This window comes from Rhinoderma darwinii, chromosome 11 (assembly GCF_050947455.1).
Source record: "Rhinoderma darwinii isolate aRhiDar2 chromosome 11, aRhiDar2.hap1, whole genome shotgun sequence".
NCBI classification, from domain to species: domain Eukaryota; kingdom Metazoa; phylum Chordata; class Amphibia; order Anura; family Rhinodermatidae; genus Rhinoderma; species Rhinoderma darwinii.
The window spans coordinates 57,557,345-57,577,114 of record NC_134697.1 but is presented as its reverse complement, the minus strand read 5'-3'; the positions used below and the strand labels follow the sequence as shown (position 1 = coordinate 57,577,114).

Below are 19,770 nucleotides of genomic sequence, written 5' to 3'. Positions count from 1 at the left end.
TTTACATAAGCCATGAAATGGTTGCATGTTTAGGCTCCCTTGGGGGACTAATAAGTATTGTAAAAAAAAAACGTGTTTATAAATCAAAAAATACAAATTAAAGTAGAAAAAAACCCAAACACTAAAATGCTTTCATATGGGAAAAACCATAAATAATTGGCATCACCACTTCCGTAATGACCCGTACTATAAAATTAAGATATTTCTCTTGCCAGAATTGCTGTTTTTTAATCATCCTGCCACCTAAAAATTAAACAAAAAGTGATGAAAGATTCATATGTACCCAAAAATTATATTAATGAATACCATGGATTGTCCCACAAAAAACAAGCCCTCATAAGAGTTACATTGATGGAAAAATATAAATATATAAATATAAATGTAATGGGCAGGGGCATAGCTAAATGAGTCCTGATGCAAAGGTTCTTCGTGGGCCCCCCCTCCCAAATTTCTCATGACCGACGGCCCGCAGCTTTCAGCTGCATCGCTGGGTCTCCTAAGTGACCCAACGATGCAGCACTTGCAGCCAGGGGCGTCGCTGAGGTCTTGAAACGCCAGGGGAAATAGCCCCAATACATGCGTCCCGTCCCCCCCCCCCCCGAAAAAAGTGTGTGTGTGTATATGTGTATATAGGAGACAGCATATCTATAGCACTACGACCCTATAGCTATGGATAGGATTAGATACAGTGGCTCAGCAGACAGTATCACACATGATAGGATTAGCTATAAGGCCCAGCAGACAGTATCACACATGATAGGATTAGATACAGTGGCTCAGCAGACAGTATCACACATGATGGGATTAGATACAGTGGCTCAGCAGAAGAGTATCACACATGATAGGATTAGATATTGGGCCCAGCGCGCTGACATTGCGGCTCCAGCGCTGGACCCAGGAAAGATAAGAATAATAATTGTTTTGCTTTTTTATGTGTTACTAATTATTTTTGTGTTTGTGTTTTTTTACAAGTTCGGTTGTTGGACTACTTCAGATTCGAGGACTACTTCTAATTCTCAATAAAATGGATAATGAGGGTTGTGCGTGGGATTTTTACTTCAATAAAATATTTTTTCTATGTCTTTGTATTTTTCTAAACTTTATTACTACCGCGTTATTAATAGCTGCTGGCTGATTGACAGCGTCCATTACTAAAGCGAGGCTTAATGTTAGACATGAAGTGCTAACACTAACCACCATTATTACCCCGGTACCCACTGCCACCAGGGGTACCAGGAAAAGCCGGCTACGATCCAGTACCCGACCATCGGTAGTGACGGAGGGGTACTGGGGCGACCGCAGGCGGGTATAATTAGGCTGGGAAAGCCCAAAACCAGTGACCCTTCCCACCATGGTAATGCTAGGCTGCTGCTGCTATGTTGCATCTGGCTGGTTATAAAAATGGGGGAACTCCACATCATTCTTTACAATTATTTTTTATTTTGTTTTTAAAAATGACGTGGGGTTCCCCCCCATCTTTCATAACCAGCCAAATACAACACAGCAGCAGCCTAGGCTAGCATTACCAGGGTGGGAAGGGCTACTGTGTTTGGCCTTACCCAGCCTAATAATACCAGCCTGCGGCCCGCCCCAATGCCCGACTATCATTACAGATTGTAGGGTACTGGATCGTACCCAGCTCTTCCTGGCACCCCTGGTGGCGGTGGGTACCGGGGTAATAATGGGGGTTAGTGTTCGCCTCTGCACCGGCTAACACTAAGCCCCGCCTTAGTAATGGACGCTGTCAATCAGTCAGCAGTTATTAATAAGGCAGTAGTAAAAAACTTTTAAAAAAATACAAAGACATAGAAAAAACAGGTTTATTGAAATAAAAAAAACACACAACCCTCCATTAACCATTTTATTGATAATAAAAAAAAAACTCTCATTGAAGTAGTCCTGGAATCCGACGTAGTCCAACGACCGAACCTTTAAAAAAAAAACACAAACACAAAAAAAACATTAGTAAGGGCCTGTTCACATCCCCGCTGCCGTTCCGTCAGAGGTTTGCGTCGGATAACCCCTCAACGGAAGGGCAAACTGAAACCTCAGCTTCTGTTTCCCTCACCATTGATCTCAATGCTCAAGGAAACGTTGCTAAAGTTGTGACAGGGTTACGTTGTTTTGACTGAATCAATAGCGCAGACGACTGGTAGGCTTAGATACAGGGCCCCCAAGTGCATGTGTGATACTGTTTGTTAGACCCTGTATCTAAACCTAAGGTAGGCTTAGATACAGGGTCCAGCACATAGTAATCTTATACAGTATAAGATTACTGTCTGCTGGGGCCCTGTATCTAAGCCTACCCTATGGTAGGCTTAAAAGGGGTTGTCCAGTCCCTAAACATTGATGGCCTATCCTCAAGATAGGCCCTTAATAGTTGATGGGTCGGGGTCCGGCTCCCGGGACCCCTGCCAATCAGCTGTTTTGAAGGAGGTGCAGAGCTCATACAAGCGCTGCTTCCCCTTCATTTCCCTTACTTGCTCACACTGTGAATTGCTGACACTTACGTGTCAGTGATTCACTGTGCGAAAAAGTGACCGTAATGAAGGGGAAGTAGCGCTCGTACAAGCGCTGCACCTCCTTCAAAACAGCTGATTGGCGGGTCCCGGGAGCCGGACCCCGACCTATCAGGTCCAGCAGACAGTGGTATTAAACTTACCCTCCTCTTCGGCCACAGCGGAGGTCCTGACTCCATCCAGGGTCAGGATGTTGTGCGCAGCGCATAGCGTTGCTGACGTCATGCGCTGCGCACGGCGCTGTCACATCAGGACCGCCACTGCGCTCCGGAAGGAGAAATGTAAGTAGTCAGTTACTATAGTAACGGGGGCCCGTGTAGTTTATTACATAGGCCCCAGTTACTATAGTAACTTTTCATTGATGTGGTGCGGGGGGCCGCGGGCTTCCCTGGCTTCGGAGCCCAGTCAAAATTGCGACCGCTGCGACCCCTATAGTTACGCCACTGATAGTGGGTCTTGGAGTGCGGCTACACAGAAATACGTTGTTTTTTTTGTAAAAAAGTATTGTTAGTGTGTAAAAGTAGTAAAACAAAATGATATAACATTGGTATAGCAATAATTGTAATGAACAGCAGAATACATTTATCATGTCATTTATAGCGCACAGTGAACGCCGTAAAAATAAAACTCAAAAACAATGACGGAATGATGGAAAAAATGTATAAAAGCTAGACAGGCAAATAATAAAGGGGGCACCTATGGCAGGCACATAAGGTGGCAATGTAGGTGGCTATGCTTTTTCCTATCCATATCTGACAATAACTAGTAAATTAGTACAGCAATGAGGAGTTTTCTGAAGAGCCATAAGAAGTTGGTCTATGGTCACTATACTGCTGTAAGAAAATGAGCAGTTGTAATTCATGTCGCCCATGTACTGTTCGACTGCGCTATTGATTCTGTCAAAAAAACCGGAACCCTTTCACAACGGTGGCAAACGGAAACCATTAGCAAAGTATCCGTCACCATTGATATCAATGGTGATGCAAATGAAAGCTAAGGTTTCCGTTTACCTTTCCGTTGAGGGGTTCCCCGACGTAAAACTCAGACAGAACCCCTCAACAGAAAGACAACGCTGATGTGAACAGGCCCTTAGAGGCCTTTGGACCAGTGGTTTGAATTGTATTTTCTTTAAAAAGTTCAATAAAAATCTAATGTTTAAAAAAACAAACAAAAAAAAACCTATTCGTCCCACAAAAAAAACAAGCCCTCATACATCTATTTTGACATAACAAAAAATAAGAGTTCTGGCTCTTGGAATGTAACGATGGAAAAACGAAAATTGGCTGTCTTCAAGGGGTTAACTTTTTTACCTATTTACCAAAATATTTGAATATAACCTGTAGTTACCATAAATATTTCTATTGTTATCTAATTCTGCTCTTTATAGCACATTATTTCAAATGTAACAGATCAAAACAAAAATTCAATCCCACAATATTTACATTTACAACAGAATTTCACAGGATAAAATTTGACTTTTCCGGTCATGAATTGGTTAACACACTGTAAACCGCAATAAGTTTATTTTGGCCACACGCAGCCGCTGTAGTTCAAGCAGGTCTTTAGAATGTCCTTCCGCGGGTTCCGTATTGTCTGCGCCTGCGTAGTGGACTGCTGCACACTGCAATCATGGCGGCGCTCAGGGCAGGGTTGCTGGCTGCGGTGACCCGCAGGGCTGCGCTGGCATCTCTCCCTGGACGGGCAGCCGGTGCCGGGCGGCTCCTCCAATGTTCTACTGTCCGGGCAGGTAGGTGACATGTGGTAAAATCCAATGGGCGTCCACTGGAAGACATTTGGGAAGCTCTACGAGTCACCTTCACAGTGTACGTGACCGCTCCAATGCTTGTGGATAAGCTGCGTATGTGGAATAGCACTTGTGAGTGAGGCATTATGTATTTGTATGGTTTGTGTACTTTTAGTTATGTTTTTTTTTGGCTATACAATACTATACACAAAACGTAGCATGTTTGCAGCTGTATATACGTCACTGACCTGTAGTAAATATATAATCTGCCTGAAAAGAATTGTATTTTCTGTTGTTTCTATGTATTGCTGTGTGGCACTACCAGGGAGGAGGGGGCTGTGTGGCACTACCAGGGAGCAGGGGGCTGTGTGGCACTACCAGGGAGGAGGGGGCTGCGTGGCACTACCAGGGAGGAGGGGGCTGCGTGGCACTACCAGGGAGTTGGGGGCTGTGTGGCACTACCAAAGAGGTGTGGTGGGGGCTGTGTGGCACTACCAAAGAGGTGTGGTGGGGGCTGTGTGGCACTACCAAAGAGGTGTGGGGGGGGGGCTGTGTGGCACTACCAAAGAGGTGTGGGGGGGGGGCTGTGTGGCACTACCAGGGAGGTGGAGGGGGGGGGGGGGCTGTGTGGCACTACCATGGAGGTGGAGGGGGGGCTGTGTGGCACTATCTACCGAGGGTGCTAAACTTATGGGGGTACAAACTGGGGGCCTAATGTCTATGGGGGCACAAAGTGACATTTTCGGCCATTTTACTGCTGCCGTGAGTACCCCCACAAAGGGGCCTACTAAGTCTTGTCGCCCAAGGGCCCACACAAACCTGGAGCCGGGGCCCTGATACTTACCGCTCTCCTTCCAGACGTTCCTGCGCTGGGGGCTCCCGTCAGATCTGTTCGTATATAGCGGTGAAATCACGTGCCCGTACATCACCGCTGCAGCTAATTACTGGTCCCAGCTGAACGCCGCTGAGGCTATTAATAGGCTGCAGCGATGGTGTGCTGTCAACATGATGTCACCGCTATATACAAACAGAGAACAGATCTGACGGGAGCCCCCAGCACAGGAACGTCTGGGAGGAGAGAGGTAAGTATAAGATATTTTTTTTATTTTCACTCCTGCTGCTACAACAAAATGTTTAATTTGTTTTCCAGACAACCACTTTAAAGGCTATGCCCACCTTTTGAAATATTTTTTTTATTTTTTAATCAGCGTTTTGTGCAACTTTCTAAATAAATACTTTTTTATTAAAAACAATTTTAACTTTTTGAGATACAGCGGCTTTGTATTCTGTACACAGAGAAGCCGTATCTAGCGCTGAGACCTGAATCCGTCAGGCCAGTGGGACTGACGGGTTCAGTGTCAGCAGGTCCTGTGTCTGACATGCAGGATCCACCTGTTATCGATCACATCTAAGTTATGAACCGTCGACACGCAGGACCCGCTGACACTGACGGTCTCAGCGCTAGACACGGCTGCTCTGTATACAGAATACAAAACGGCTGTATCTCAAAGTAAAAATAGTTTAATAAGGCTCCGTTCACATGTGCGTCAGGGCTCCGTTCAGGCGTTCCATCTGAGCTTTCCGTCAGAATGGAACTCTGACTGAATCAATATTTTAGTCGACTGCGGTTTTGATTCCGTCAAAACGATGGAACCCTTGCACAACGAAGACAAACGCAAACCATTTGCACCAGATCCGTCACCATTGAAATCAGTGGTGATGCAAATGGATACCTATGGTTTCAGTCAGGGCTCCGTCCTGACGGAAAGCTCAGATGGAACGCCAAACACACTGATTTTTATAAAAAATAAAATAAAACATTTTCAAAGGTGTACATAGCTTTTCACGTAATCTGAACAGGGTTTAAAAGGGCAACACATGGTAAATGTGCACTATTAAGGCACTGAATTCTGTGCCCATTTGACATTTATTAACACTTTAGTGCCTTTCAGTGCCACCATGGTGCCCATTTGCCACTTATCGCCCCTTTAGCGTTCTTTTGCTTGGTGGCCCCTTGGTGCCCATTTGCCATTTACTGCCCCTGTAGCCTTTAGCATATTTTGTCACAGAAGAACAATAACGGGGCAACAAAATGGCAAATGGGCATCAAGGGGGCACTGAATAGAAGGACACTAAAGGGGCAATAAGTGGCAAATGGGCACCAAGGTGGCACTGAATCCTCTGTCCATTTGCCATTATTGCCCTTTTTAGAACCCCATCAGTTCCCACATTCAAACAAAATCCAGTCAGTGACTTACCTGCTGGGCTTCTGGTAAACACTGCCTGCTGGAGCCGCCCTGGAGAAAACGTTCCCTCGGTATCTCCACCAGCCCTGGAAGCGCACAGGTGTATCCTCTCTGTCTCGTGTCCTGAATGATGTCATCACGCCTGTCTCGTCATTCAGGACGCAGGACAGGGCGAGCGGCGGCCGGGGCGCAGGGCAGCCAGTATGAGGTTGGTGCAGTAAGTGAGTGGCACCTGACCTGCTGGCATCCCGAGTATGTTCACACAGAGTTTTTTGACAAGTTTTTTGACGCAGAAACCTCTCCGCACAACAAGCCGAATTACTGTTTTTTGTACAATTTTTTTTTTGTGTGTTTTCCAGCATCTGACCTTCCAAAGAATCTTTTACCTGGACCCTATCCCAAGACCGAAGCAGAAAGGGCAGCTGCAGCCAAGAAATATAATATGTTATTAGAGGACTACAAGCCATACCCAGATGATGGGATGGGGTGAGTGGATTCATATAAACCTCTGTGTTGATAATTTTTGCTTTTTCTGCAGGGGCGTATGCACTGGCTATTACTACACGTCGGCCGGCTATTTTAACGTTTCTAGTCACACAAACATAAGAACATCAAATGTTGTCACTTTTGCCTTTTCGCAATAGTACTAACCGCCTTGGGTTCTGCCAAACAAAAGTAACAGATGACACCCTAATGAATAAAGGCACAGGGAGACTCCAGTTTTTGCTAAAGACCATACTAGTATCTGATCGATGTTGATAACTGATATAGATGACCTCAAACTAGATAAATATAGAGTGAATCGGACTGAGCTGCCGTACTAGGTGTAGCCACACCTGTAGTTATGACCGTGTGCCTGTGGAAACAAAAAAAGGGGACGTGGTGATGTCTGGAGTACCCCAATAAAATGTTTTTGAGTATCTCCAAAAGAAATGTTTTTTTTCTTCTCTTAGAAGGGGGTAGCTATAGGGAAGACCTTGCATGGTGTAGCATGGCAAGCTTATTTACAGGGGTGAAGTAAGGTCACCCTTTAAAGTGGTGCACATCAGTTATAAATTCCTATCCAACTATTGCAGTTCCTAAAATATATTTTCCAAATGTACATAGCATAGAAGAATGGAGGTGCTACATGACTAGTGAAACTTTCTACACATAATGTGATTTCTTTGTTTTATTTCATGATTTTTTTATTTTTTTTGCTCTTATATGTAGAGTAAAAATCATCTATTTTGTTTGTGACTTGAAGTCATCACTTCATTGTATAATGTAAGATATTATTTTTTTATTATAGATATGGTGATTATCCAATGCTGCCTGACAAATCACAGGAAGAAAGAGATCCTTGGTATACATGGGACTATGGTGTACCTAGGAGAAATTGGGGAGAAGCGGTAGGAATTTGTCTAGTTGAGGAATGAATATAACGTAATGTTGCTAGCATAGACATTTTGGGGCAGCAAGGCAAACTGCTGTTGGTGCGTGCAGTGTGTGTGCTTGGATCCCACTGAAGTCCGTTAAAGCGGGTCTGTCATATTTTTCTGGTACCCTGTCAGCAGTCGCACACATTATGATTTTAGCGTGCTGTCACTTATTAATGTTCTGTAGTTTCTGAGAACTTGCATGTTATATTTGTGGCACACGGCCAGCGCTGCGGTCCTATGGTCCAAAATCTGACAGATCCGGTTTAAAGTGTACATAACTTTTCAGATGACAATTCAGAATAAGCTGTTCTACGTGTGTACATGAGGAATAATAATATTTCTGGCCATTACATAACTTGTATTCTGCATTTTGTAGCAGTTTTCCCCTCATCAGGCTCTGTCTCTCTAATTCTCAGTTGTCTGTGAGCTACTGGGCGGAGCCTAACTGCTATCATGTCTTCTTTACACTGCACACATAGAAGAGGAGTATCCTGCTCTATCACATATATATTTCAGCAGCATGAATTAGATTATACAGCAGTGAAGCTGAGAATCCAGCACTGGGGTGAGATATAAATCTTACCAGCATCTGTTGCACATCTGTCTTTCTGACTCTGCTCTTGCACCCCCCTCACCTGTCCATTAACTTCTATGGGCAGCGTGTCTGTGTATTTTTCTCCCTACCCTCCCCATAGACCTCTATGGGCAGCATATCTGTCTGTCTTTCCTGCCCCCCCTCCCCTTTTCATAGACTTGTATTGGCAGGCAGTGAAGAGACACCCCCCCCCCCCCACACTTAATGCAGTCCCACTCCTCTGCTCTGTAACTAGGGACAGATTTTGTTTTACAACAGGGGTGGACAGCAGATTACAGGAAGGGAGACACCTAGTGGCAGTAACTTCACACAGAATTTGCATGAATAAAACAACTAAATTTTAGCAGTAAGTACGTTTACAAAGTCATTCTATATCAGGTTTACTATTAGATCAGCATAAGTTGTTTGAAAAGTTAGTGTCTATTTAAAATTGGGAAGTCAACGTATGTGTATATATTTTATAAACCATATATGTTTATAAAATAGCAGCTTTTGCGATAAATTATAGATCTAGCCAAGTCTCCATTTTAAATTTTCTGTAGGGCAAGCTGGCTTACTACAGTGCAACGTTTTTTGCATTAAGGGTGTATTGAGGTTTTGTCAAATGTAATTTTTATTTCTTTTTATAATAAAAAGTTAAACCATTTTCCAATATACTTTATGTATCCATTCCTTGCAGTTTAAGATCTCTGCTAGCAGTCAGTCAATATTAACGTTCATGGTTTACTCCCATGGTATAAAAAAAATCTGTTCCGGCCATGTGACTGACACATAGGGGCAGAGCTCTGATTATTGTACTGTAACCTGTCCAGTAGCCGTGTGTCCATCACATGACCATGACACATTTATAGCCACTGGGATTAAACAATGAATGCTTTTCTTCTTTTTTTTTTTTTTTTTTTTTTTCCCCTCTGACATCAAGCAGTGATCTTAAAAACCTGAGGAAATCATACAGAAAATATATTGGAAAATTGTATCATTTGTCATTATATAAAATTTGCTGAAACTGGACTACAAATAGGTGAGCCCGCTGTGGTCGTATGTGATTAGTTGATCCATATCTCTGTGAAAAGTGATAAAAAAAAATGTATATAAGGCTATATTCACTTGACAGTGAAAAAAATGGCCTTAACCCCTTCCTGCTTTTGGCCATTTTTGACCTTCCTTAATAATTTGCCTCTTGAAACAGAAGAAATGTTCCCCTCGGGCCGACACAACTGCATATTTTTTATTCCTGACTTATTGGAGCCTTAACTTATTTTATTTTTTCATAGACTCAGTGGTATGAGGGCTGTTTTTTTTTGCGGGACGAGCTGTAGTTGTTGGTACCATTTTGGGGTACATGCAACTTTTTGATCACTTTTTTTTAAAAAAATGTTTGGGGAGGCAAGTTAACGAAAAAAACGGCAATTCTGGCATAGTCTTTTTTTAATACAGCGTTCACCACGCGTTCTAAATTGCATGTTAACTTTATTCTGCGAGTCAGTACGATTCCGGCGACACCAAATTTATAGCACTATTTTTTGGTTTGGTTTTACAAGTTGTAGGAGCCGTAATTGTTTCGTCAACTGAGCGGTATGGGGGTTTGTTTTTTGCGAGGCGAGCTATGGTTTTTATAGGTACCATTTTTGGATACATGCGACTTATTGATCACTTTATTTCAATTTTTGGAAGACCGTGACTTAAAAACAGGAATTCTGGCAGTTTTTTTTTTTTAGTTTTTTTTTTCTTTTTGGCGTTCACTGCATGGGTCAAATAACATATTTTTTATAGTTCAGGTTATTACGGACGCAGCGATACCAAGTATGTATGGTTTTATTTTTTCAATAAATAACTTGATGGGGGAAAAAGGGCGACTGTTATATTTTATTACTTGAAACTTTTATTTTTTTTCAACTTTTATTTATTTACACTTTTCTTTAGTCCCACTAGGGGACTTGAAGGCCCAACTGCTTGATTGATGTTCTGGTACATTGCACTACTGATGTAGTGCAATATATTAGAACTGTCAGTTGTTCATTGACAGCAAGCCGATCAGGCTCCACCTCCAGTCGGGGCCTAATCTGCTTCCGTAATGGTAGACAGGAGGCCATTGTTAGGCCTCCTGTTGCCATAGTAGCAGTCGGCAGCCTTGCCATCACAAGGCAGGGCTGCTGATTTGCTACAAACCACTAATATGCAGTGATCGCTGCATCTAAGGGGTTAATGGTAGGGATGGTAGGGAGCTAGCTCCGGTTCCTGACGTTCCAGCAGTGTGTGTCTGCAGAAACATACAGCGGGCACCCACTACTGATGACACTGGCTCAGCTTCTGAGCCGCTGCCATCTTGACGATGGTACTGGAAGCATTTTAGGCCCCGCTTTTGAGCGGGGCATAGGAGGTGTCCGTTGCTGGCAGACCGGGAGGCTAGTATTAGGCCCCCGGTAGCCATTGCAGCCACCGGCAATACAGCAATCATGTTGGTGGGGTACCGGTGGCTAAAAACCCTTCACATGCTGCGATCTCTACTGAACGCAGCATCTGAGAGGTTAATCGGCCGGATCAGAGGCTTGCTCCGGTCCTGGCCGTTACAACAGGGTGACATACAGCTGCCACCCAGCGGCGATGGTTCAGCTCCTGAGCCCGCACTATCACCGCAACGTAATGGTACTGAACTTTGCGGGAAGCCCTGCCTTACAGCGCTGTGTGTATATATACGGCGCATGTTGGTAAGGGGTTAAGGATAGATCAAGCGTTTTGTTTTTCATGGACATTTAGCATCAGTGTGTCTCCAAATTTTCATCTGTTTTCCAGCCATCTGACCGGTTTTAACAGCCATAAAAGTCTTCTTTTTTTTTTTTTTTGCCCCAACTCCCTAAGAACACCACAGTGCCCATGTAGATAATGCCATTATGCCCCTGTTAACGTCGTAGCGCCGCCTGCATCACAAGAAAGCGATGAGTAGCGGAGACGGATACCAATGGTTCCCTTGCCTCTCCAGCACTGTCAATTGTAGGACGTGGTCCCCTTGTGAGGGCCAGGGAGGCAATGATCAGTTTTTAATGGCCGTCACGGGGACAGATTTCTGAAAAGCGAATGTTAAAAACGGTTTCATTGACTCCTTTGTCTTTCATACCAGACACAACCAATGGTTTTCTAATCGTGGACAACCTCGTTAATATTGTGCTTTGATGTGTCTCCTATCGAACAGCTCTAATCTCCGCGTTTAATAAAATGTCCGCATTAGACCCAGTTTACATTAATGTCATCTTTTTTCATGTTTAATCTTTTGGTAGTTCATACGACTATTTTTTTTTTCCCTTTCTATTAGATGCACTGGGACTTTGACAAGTTCATCCGTGTTCGGGTTGATACGTCCCCCACTCCTGTACCGTTTAATACCATGTGTAAAGTTTTGGTTGCATTCCTGGGCACAATGTTTACCTTGTTCTATATTGGCCACGTGTTTCCATCTTATTCGCCTGTTGTAAGTATTTTATCATTTGTAACAAAATTATGACTAATCCATGTACATTGCAATAAATTCACAATTTGAACTCCTGCCCTGGTCCCTGTCGGACACAACAAAGGAGAATGGGAGATGTATGTATGTATGTTTTCACTTCTAAATGAGCTGACTTTAGAGGAGCAATGCTGCCTAATAGACCACTGAAACTTAGGCCTTATTCACACGAGTGTATTTCATGTCCGTGTTACGTGTGTTAAAACAATGAACGTAACACGGACCTGTGCAATTCAAGGGGGACATTCAGTTTTTTTCACACCACGTGTATCCGCTGCACGACACTCTCCATGTCCTATACTTGTCTGTTTTTTTTTGCGCATTACGCACCCATTGAAGTCAATGGGTGCGTGAAAATCAGACAGCACACGGACGTCATCCGTGTGCTGTGCGTGATTCACACAACAGTTTCTAAAGAAATGATGAGAAAAAGAAACACCTTCAGTTTATTTTGTTGACGTAAATAATGCGTGACATACGCGCGTAAAAAACGCAGTCACGCACCGTACACGGATGTCACACGGAACTGCAATGTAAGAAAAATGCTGCGTTTTTTACGTGCGCAAAACTGACACGTTCGTGTGAATAAGGCCTAACGGCAGATATTTCCGTATAACAGGCTGCCCTAGTTATGGGAAACTTTGAAGTCCAGGTCCAATAAGGTACTAGGACAAACCGCACAAACAAACAATGTGCAGTTTCTCTAATAACCACTTACAGAGAATAGGTCGGACTTCTGTTTGAGACTGGTGTATTCATGAGAAGAGCACTGCCTCGCCTCTACTGACTGTCGGTGTATACAGTGTATACACTCAGCAGTGACGGGGCAGCGCTCACAACAATATTTCAGACTCAATCATCAGTCTAGCGTAATGTTAGTAAATAATTGTTAGACGGCACTTTTTTTTGTCTTTTGGACCTGGACTAATATGTTTCTGGTAAATGGGGCAGCCTGTTATAGCCGATTAAAGCGGATCTGTCAGTATATTGACATGGATGCACAGAATGGGCAGTTTTGTATTTTTCTTTATTTTGCTGAAACAAATATATATATATTTTTTGTGAATTTTATGTCGGTGAAATAATTAATGAAAATATTGTATGCATAGCAGAATTCCTGAGTTTTCCCTACTTAAAACACCTGTCACTAGGATAGACCTATTTAATAAACACGCCGAAAAATGTTTTACGTACATGGTCAGAAAATTAACTGAACTACGCCCGAGTGCTTTTTTTTAATGAATTATTAGCTCCGTTTCAGTCCTCTGTTGTACCACGTGACTCTGACTCTCCAAATCATACCGGCTCATATGTCTGGACTGAAAGTCTCTCTAAGCATTATTATGAGGCTTCGGCCTTATTCACGTGAATACGTTCGATCCAGAAAGTGCTCTCTGTTCAGCACGCTGTTTGGCTCTGTGGGCTGCTGTGCAATGAATGTAATTCTACCTGCTAGTAGAACCCTATTGGGTATCGTGCTAATAACCTCCTTTTTATTGGTCTGTCATTGTGACAGGTGCTCTTTAAATAATAAGAATCTGTAATGACTAATGTGAAGCTGAAAACTACATTTCGTGGACTACCTAGATACCAATTTGCCATGCAAAGCAATCGCTCTCATATTATTTTTAGCATTACAGTAAGATCCAGTCCTGTAAATCCATCTGTTGATTGATCTCCCATAGGGTCCTTTCTGTGAGTCACAGATTTGGTCCTCAGGGAGTAGACGCTGAACCTTCCTACAGGGAGACAGTTGTGTTTTTCTTCACTGAATGTGATCTGTTCTATTGAAGAGGAAAATCGCGGAGACTTGTCAGAAGATGCCAAATACCCACAGAGTAAGGCCTCGTTTACACGAGCGTGATATACGTGCGTGCTTTTCACGCGTGTCGTACGCACCTATATTACTCTATGGGGCAGTGCAGACAGTCCATGAGTTTTGCTCAGCGTGAGTCCGCTGAAAAAAAACTCACGACATGTCCTATCTTTGGGCGTTGTTCGCTCATCACGCACCCATTGAAGTCAATGGGTGCGTGAAAACCACGCATGCCGCACGGAAGCACTTCCGTGCGAACTGCGTGATTCACGCAACAGCTGTCAAACTCTGAATGTAAACAGAAAAGCACGTGCTTTTCTGTTTACAAACATCCAAACGGAGTGTCATAATGATGCCGGCTGCGCGGAAATCAAGCAGCTGCGCACCATACGCTGATGACACACGCAGCTGTTATGTGCCTTTTGCGCACGCAAAACGCTCGTGTAAATGTGGCCTATTGTAGAGAAAAACACTAGTGTGTAAAATCTGTAACCAATAAAAAAAAATAAAATTTAGATTTTCATTCTACCTACACTTGATTGGGCATCAGATTGAACTTGTATAATCTGTGTTTTTTAAGTTGGTTTCCTGCACCCATAGCTACCGACTATTATATAAGTGTAAAACACAGCACCGTTTTACCGCTCAGACGGTACTTGTCGTCGGTATAGACCGTCTCTCCCAGTAAATATGCAATAGACAGTCTGATCCAGCGAGGGCGTGGATGGTTATCCTTATACCTGTAGTTGCTCAGAGCTCCGTACGGTCTCCCGAAGTTCAAACTCCTGGTAGGATAAGATCCTATATCTCTAGTATGTAAGCAGGAGAAACCTAGTGCAACACCCTCTGAAAACCATCCGCTCCGCACTGGTTTAAATCCACACTCCATGTTAACAATGAATAAAAGCATCAATTATGATAAAACTGTCAAGAGTTCGAAAGCGGCACGCCAAACACTCTCGCCCGAACCTGGGTTTCGCCCTTCAGGCCTCCTCTGGGGCACATGACGTGTCTAATTGACATGTTTAAAAAGCCGCTAAACCATTCATATACAAATACATTACACTAACCGCGTAATACTTAAAAATATGTAAGATTTAGACCATAACATTAAACAGGAATTCACTGATTTATGTCTTTAGGGATATATATATTTTTTTAAAGTGCCAGTATCATTGCAATATTTCCAAATTGCAATCTGCCTGTGTCAGATGCACAGCACAGATTGCAAAAAATATATATCAACTATCAGGTTCAACTGTTGATGCGCTTTCTTTGCCACTATGGTTTCAGTGATTTATTGGAAAAATTCGGGTGGATACCCATAAGCTCACAGTTTGTGTCAGCCGAACACAACGTTGCTTTATTATACTTGGTTTTATTTTTATTTTTGTTTGTTATATTTTGTATATATATTTTGTTTTTGTTATTTTATGTTTTTTATTCCAAGTTGTGCAAAGTTTGTCCGAATATGAGCTTAAATACCCCCAGGGATATCTCCCCGTTGGTATAAATATTCAGCCTGATAGATGCTGTTGGAGTGTGTCCTCCGTCTGTTGCATCTATATTATTATATTGAGACTGGATAGCTGCACTTTGTATGGATATCAGCCTGTGTTGGCTGATGCAGCTATCAGCTGCTAAGTCCTTACAGGGGCTGCTGCTGTTGTGCTGAGTCTGGATAGCTGCACTATCTAGGGATGTGAGTCAGTGTTTATCAGCTACAGAGCCCTTATAAGGGCTGCTTTCTCGTTCCTGTCACTGGACTCACTCTCGTGCTGAGACTCGGTAGCTGCACTGTCTGAGGCTGTAAGCCAGTGTATATCAGCTGGTGCAGCTGCTAGCTTCTAAGTCCCCCTAGGGGCTGCTTCCTCGTTCCAGTCTGTCACTGGACTCACTCTCGTGCTGAGACTCGGTAGCTGCACTGTCTAAAGCTGTTAGACAATGTTTTTCAGCTAGTGCAGCTGTCAGCTTCTAAGCCCTTATAAGGGCTACTTCCTCCTTCCAATCTGTCACTGAGTTTGTCCTACGCGTTTCCTTGCTATTACTGATGTCTGCCGCAATTCTTCAGGGGCCTGCAGTAGGTAAGTATTATTTGTTTGTTTGATAATTAGCATACAATGGCATAAGGAGACATTCAGTGATGTCTGACGTCGCTTGTGTTTGCTAGCCGCAGGCCCCTGAAGAATTGCGGCAGACATCAGTAATAGCAAGGAAACGCGTAGGGCAAACTCAGTGACAGATTGGAAGGAGGAAGTAGCCCTTATAAGGGCTTAGAAGCTGACAGCTGCACTAGCTGAAAAACATTGTCTAACAGCTTTAGACAGTGCAGCTACCGAGTCTCAGCACGAGAGTGAGTCCAGTGACAGACTGGAACGAGGAAGCAGCCCCTAGGGGGACTTAGAAGCTAGCAGCTGCACCAGCTGATATACACTGGCTTACAGCCTCAGACAGTGCAGCTACCGAGTCTCAGCACGAGAGTGAGTCCAGTGACAGGAACGAGAAAGCAGCCCTTATAAGGGCTCTGTAGCTGATAAACACTGACTCACATCCCTAGATAGTGCAGCTATCCAGACTCAGCACAACAGCAGCAGCCCCTGTAAGGACTTAGCAGCTGATAGCTGCATCAGCCAACACAGGCTGATATCCATACAAAGTGCAGCTATCCAGTCTCAATATAATAATATAGATGCAACAGACGGAGGACACACTCCAACAGCATCTATCAGGCTGAATATTTATACCAACGGGGAGATATCCCTGGGGGTATTTAAGCTCATATTCGGACAAACTTTGCACAACTTGGAATAAAAAACATAAAATAACAAAAACAAAATATATATACAAAATATAACAAACAAAAATAAAAATAAAAATAAAACCAAGTATAATAAAGCAACGTTGTGTTCGGCTGACACAAACTGTGAGCTTATGGGTATCCACCCGAATTTTTCCAATAAATCACTGAAACCATAGTGGCAAAGAAAGCGCATCAACAGTTGAACCTGATAGTTGATATATATTTTTTGCAATCTGTGCTGTGCATCTGACACAGGCAGATTGCAATTTGGAAATATTGCAATGATACTGGCACTTTAAAAAAATATATATATCCCTAAAGACATAAATCAGTGAATTTCAGTATTGTACTAGGGAGAACTACATGACATTTATATACTCAGTGAATCATAACATTAAACAGGCAACAAACATTATCGTAATATTATGTATACTATTTCTGGACAGTTTTTGACTCCGCCGCTAAAAAAACAAAAATTATTATAATAGAAAGGGAAATGTTAATTTTTTTAGATGCGGAAAATAAAAAAAGAAATTATGACAAACATTTTAGAACATGTAACACTAAAGGGGTTATACGTATTGCAGTGTCCATGTGGGTATCTATATGTGGGACGAACAGCCCGCAAATTAAAAACACGGATAGCGGAACATTGCAACAATATCAGGGAGGGTAAATTAGATCCGTGTCTGCACGTTATTGTCAAGATCCCAAGGATACTAAATTCCTAGCCACTGAGGTTATTGATAATCACTGGAGAGGGGAGGATTTCATTAAAAAAAATAAGTTAACCAGAAAGTTTTTGGATATACCAATTAAAAACCTTCCAACCTCTGGCACTTAATTCAGACTTTGAACGAAAGCGGTTTTTTTTTGTTTTGTTTTTTTTTTTTGTTTTTGTTTTTTTTTTAAATCGATCTATATATGCTAAATTGACTATTGCTATATGCAGTATTTCATTAGATATTTTGTTTCTGCGGAATGTGGATAATGTTAATTTAAGTCTCTATCGATTATGTAGAAGTGTATTTCTTACAATGCATTACTGTGCATAGTCTGCATTACGTAGTAGTTTGCGTTCTCTCAATTAACTAATGTGGACGTTTCTTGATTGGTGTAGCTACCCTTGGCTCTGATTGGTGCAGAGATTAGCGACATACTTATTGGGTGATTAGAGGCAAATACAAAATGGTAAAAAATAAATGTAACATATGTAATTCTTTAATTACATGGGTGTTAAAAAGGTCCTAATATGGTGGTTTATTTTATTTTTATTTATTTTTTGCGGCTGAGTCAAAAACTGTCCAGAAATAGAAGTATACATAATATTACGATAAGGTTTGTTGCCTGTTTAATGTTATGGTCTAAATCTTACATATTTTTAAGTATTACGCGGTTAGTGTAATGTATTTGTATGTGAATATGAATGGTTTAGCGGCTTTTTAAACATGTCAATTAGACACATCACATGCCCCAGAGGAAGCCAGAAGGGCGAAACCCAGGTTCGGGCGAGAGTGTTTGGCGTGCCGCTTTCGAACTCTTGACAGTTTTATCATAATTGATGCTTTTATTCATTGTTAACATGGAGTGTGGATTTAAACCAGTGCGGAGCGGATGGTTTTCAGAGGGTGTTGCACTAGGTTTCTCCTGCTTACATACTAGAGATATAGGATCTTATCCTACCAGGAGTTTGAACTTCGGGAGACCGTACGGAGCTCTGAGCAACTACAGGTATAAGGATAACCATCCACGCCCTCGCTGGATCAGACTGTCTATTGCATATTTACTGGGAGAGACGGTCTATACCGATGACAAGTACCGTCTGAGCGGTAAAACCGTGCAGTGTTTTTTATTTTATGTTGTCTAGGGTGTTTTAGATTTCACCCAATTTATTTTACCTGCTCCGGTCTGAGTCCTACACGTTGTGGATGTTCGAGCCAGAAGAAACCAATATATTTGCGTGTTATATAAGTATAATTGCAGCGTGTGGTTGAGGTATATCAAGGCATCACCTTGCTGCAATAAAGATAAAGGGCTCTGTCCAACTGTGGATGCCAGAAGCTTCTGCTTCCCTTTAAAAGCCTCTTGTATGATCCTTTTTAAATATCCACTATTTTCTACGTGTACTTTTACTTATGTCATTGTCTATTTTCCCTTCTAGGCTCCCAAGCAATATCCCTATAACAACCTGAACTTGGAATATGGTGGGGATCCTGCTAAGCCTCCTCCAGAAGAGAAAAACTACGTGTTCAAATAGAGTAAAATAAATGGTTGACTGCTGCGCTGCCATTATTCTTTATGTAATAAAGTGGCACCCTAAACAAATATTTATTTAACTTATTTGTATCTGTTTGTATTTTTTTTAAAGGTTTTGGGTATGTAAGCTATATCTAAGACTATGTTCACATCTGCGTTGGAGGCACTATCGTCACAGATTCTGACATTTGATGGTACAATAGCTTTGTGGCTGAGGTGTCCGTAAATACAATGGGCACCTCAACAGACTTAAGCCTAATTCACACGAGCGTGTTCGGTCTGTATGTCGGCCGCATTTCCCGGACCGAACACATTGTAGCTTCATAGTGATCTATGACGCTAGGAGTCCCTGCCTCGCTGCGGGAAAACAGTCCCGTACTGTAATCGTGTTTTCAGTATGGGACAGTAGTTCCGCGGAGAGGCAGGGACTCCTAGCGTCATAAATAACTATGATGCTAGGAGCCCGGCTCCTTGCAGTGTGTTCGGTCCGGGAAATGCGGCTGATATACGGACCAGATATCACGGACCGAACACGCTCGTGTGAATTAGGCCTTAAGGACATCTGGCACTGCGTCACGGCTTCAGTTATAAATGGAAGCCACAATGCAGATGTGAATAGAGCCTTAATTTTAGTCTTGGGCTAAGTTTTTTTTTGGGCTATTGTTAATAACCTTCAATTCCCCCCGACTTGTAGTACCATAAGTATGATGTCTTCAGGGGTATTTGGGGCAACAGTAGATGCGGCGTCTTCAGGCAATGTATTGAACAATTCCTAAAAAAAAAAGCCCGGTTTAGGCCTTCACACAGAATTGTAGGCCATTTTAAACTGCATCAAAAAAAGCTTCTAAAAATGTTAGGAGTTTTTAAATGT

At 42.6% G+C, this 19,770-nt stretch overlaps 1 protein-coding gene across 1 annotated transcript; it reads left to right on the top strand.

The window, feature by feature from the left end:
- Window positions 1-4,108: 4,108 nt before the first annotated feature.
- Window positions 4,109-18,968, top strand: NDUFB8 (NADH:ubiquinone oxidoreductase subunit B8). The gene is made up of 5 exons (XM_075842731.1): window positions 4,109-4,266; window positions 6,869-6,995; window positions 7,801-7,900; window positions 11,836-11,991; window positions 18,805-18,968. The coding sequence occupies exons 1-5, from the start codon at window positions 4,149-4,151 to the stop codon at window positions 18,898-18,900; spliced, it is 597 nt and encodes a 198-aa protein (XP_075698846.1). The 5' UTR covers window positions 4,109-4,148; the 3' UTR covers window positions 18,901-18,968.
- The last annotated feature ends 802 nt before the right edge of the window (window positions 18,969-19,770 follow it).

Excerpts from the sequence above, each read along its gene's own strand:
- NDUFB8 (XM_075842731.1), top strand. The coding sequence starts at position 4,149 with ATGGCGGCGCTCAGGGCAGGGTTGCTGGCTGCGGTGACCCGCAGGGCT. Across the intron at positions 7,901-11,835 it reads GGAGAAATTGGGGAGAAGCG|ATGCACTGGGACTTTGACAA; the intron begins GTAGGAATTTGT and ends CCTTTCTATTAG. Across the intron at positions 11,992-18,804 it reads TTCCATCTTATTCGCCTGTT|GCTCCCAAGCAATATCCCTA; the intron begins GTAAGTATTTTA and ends TTTCCCTTCTAG.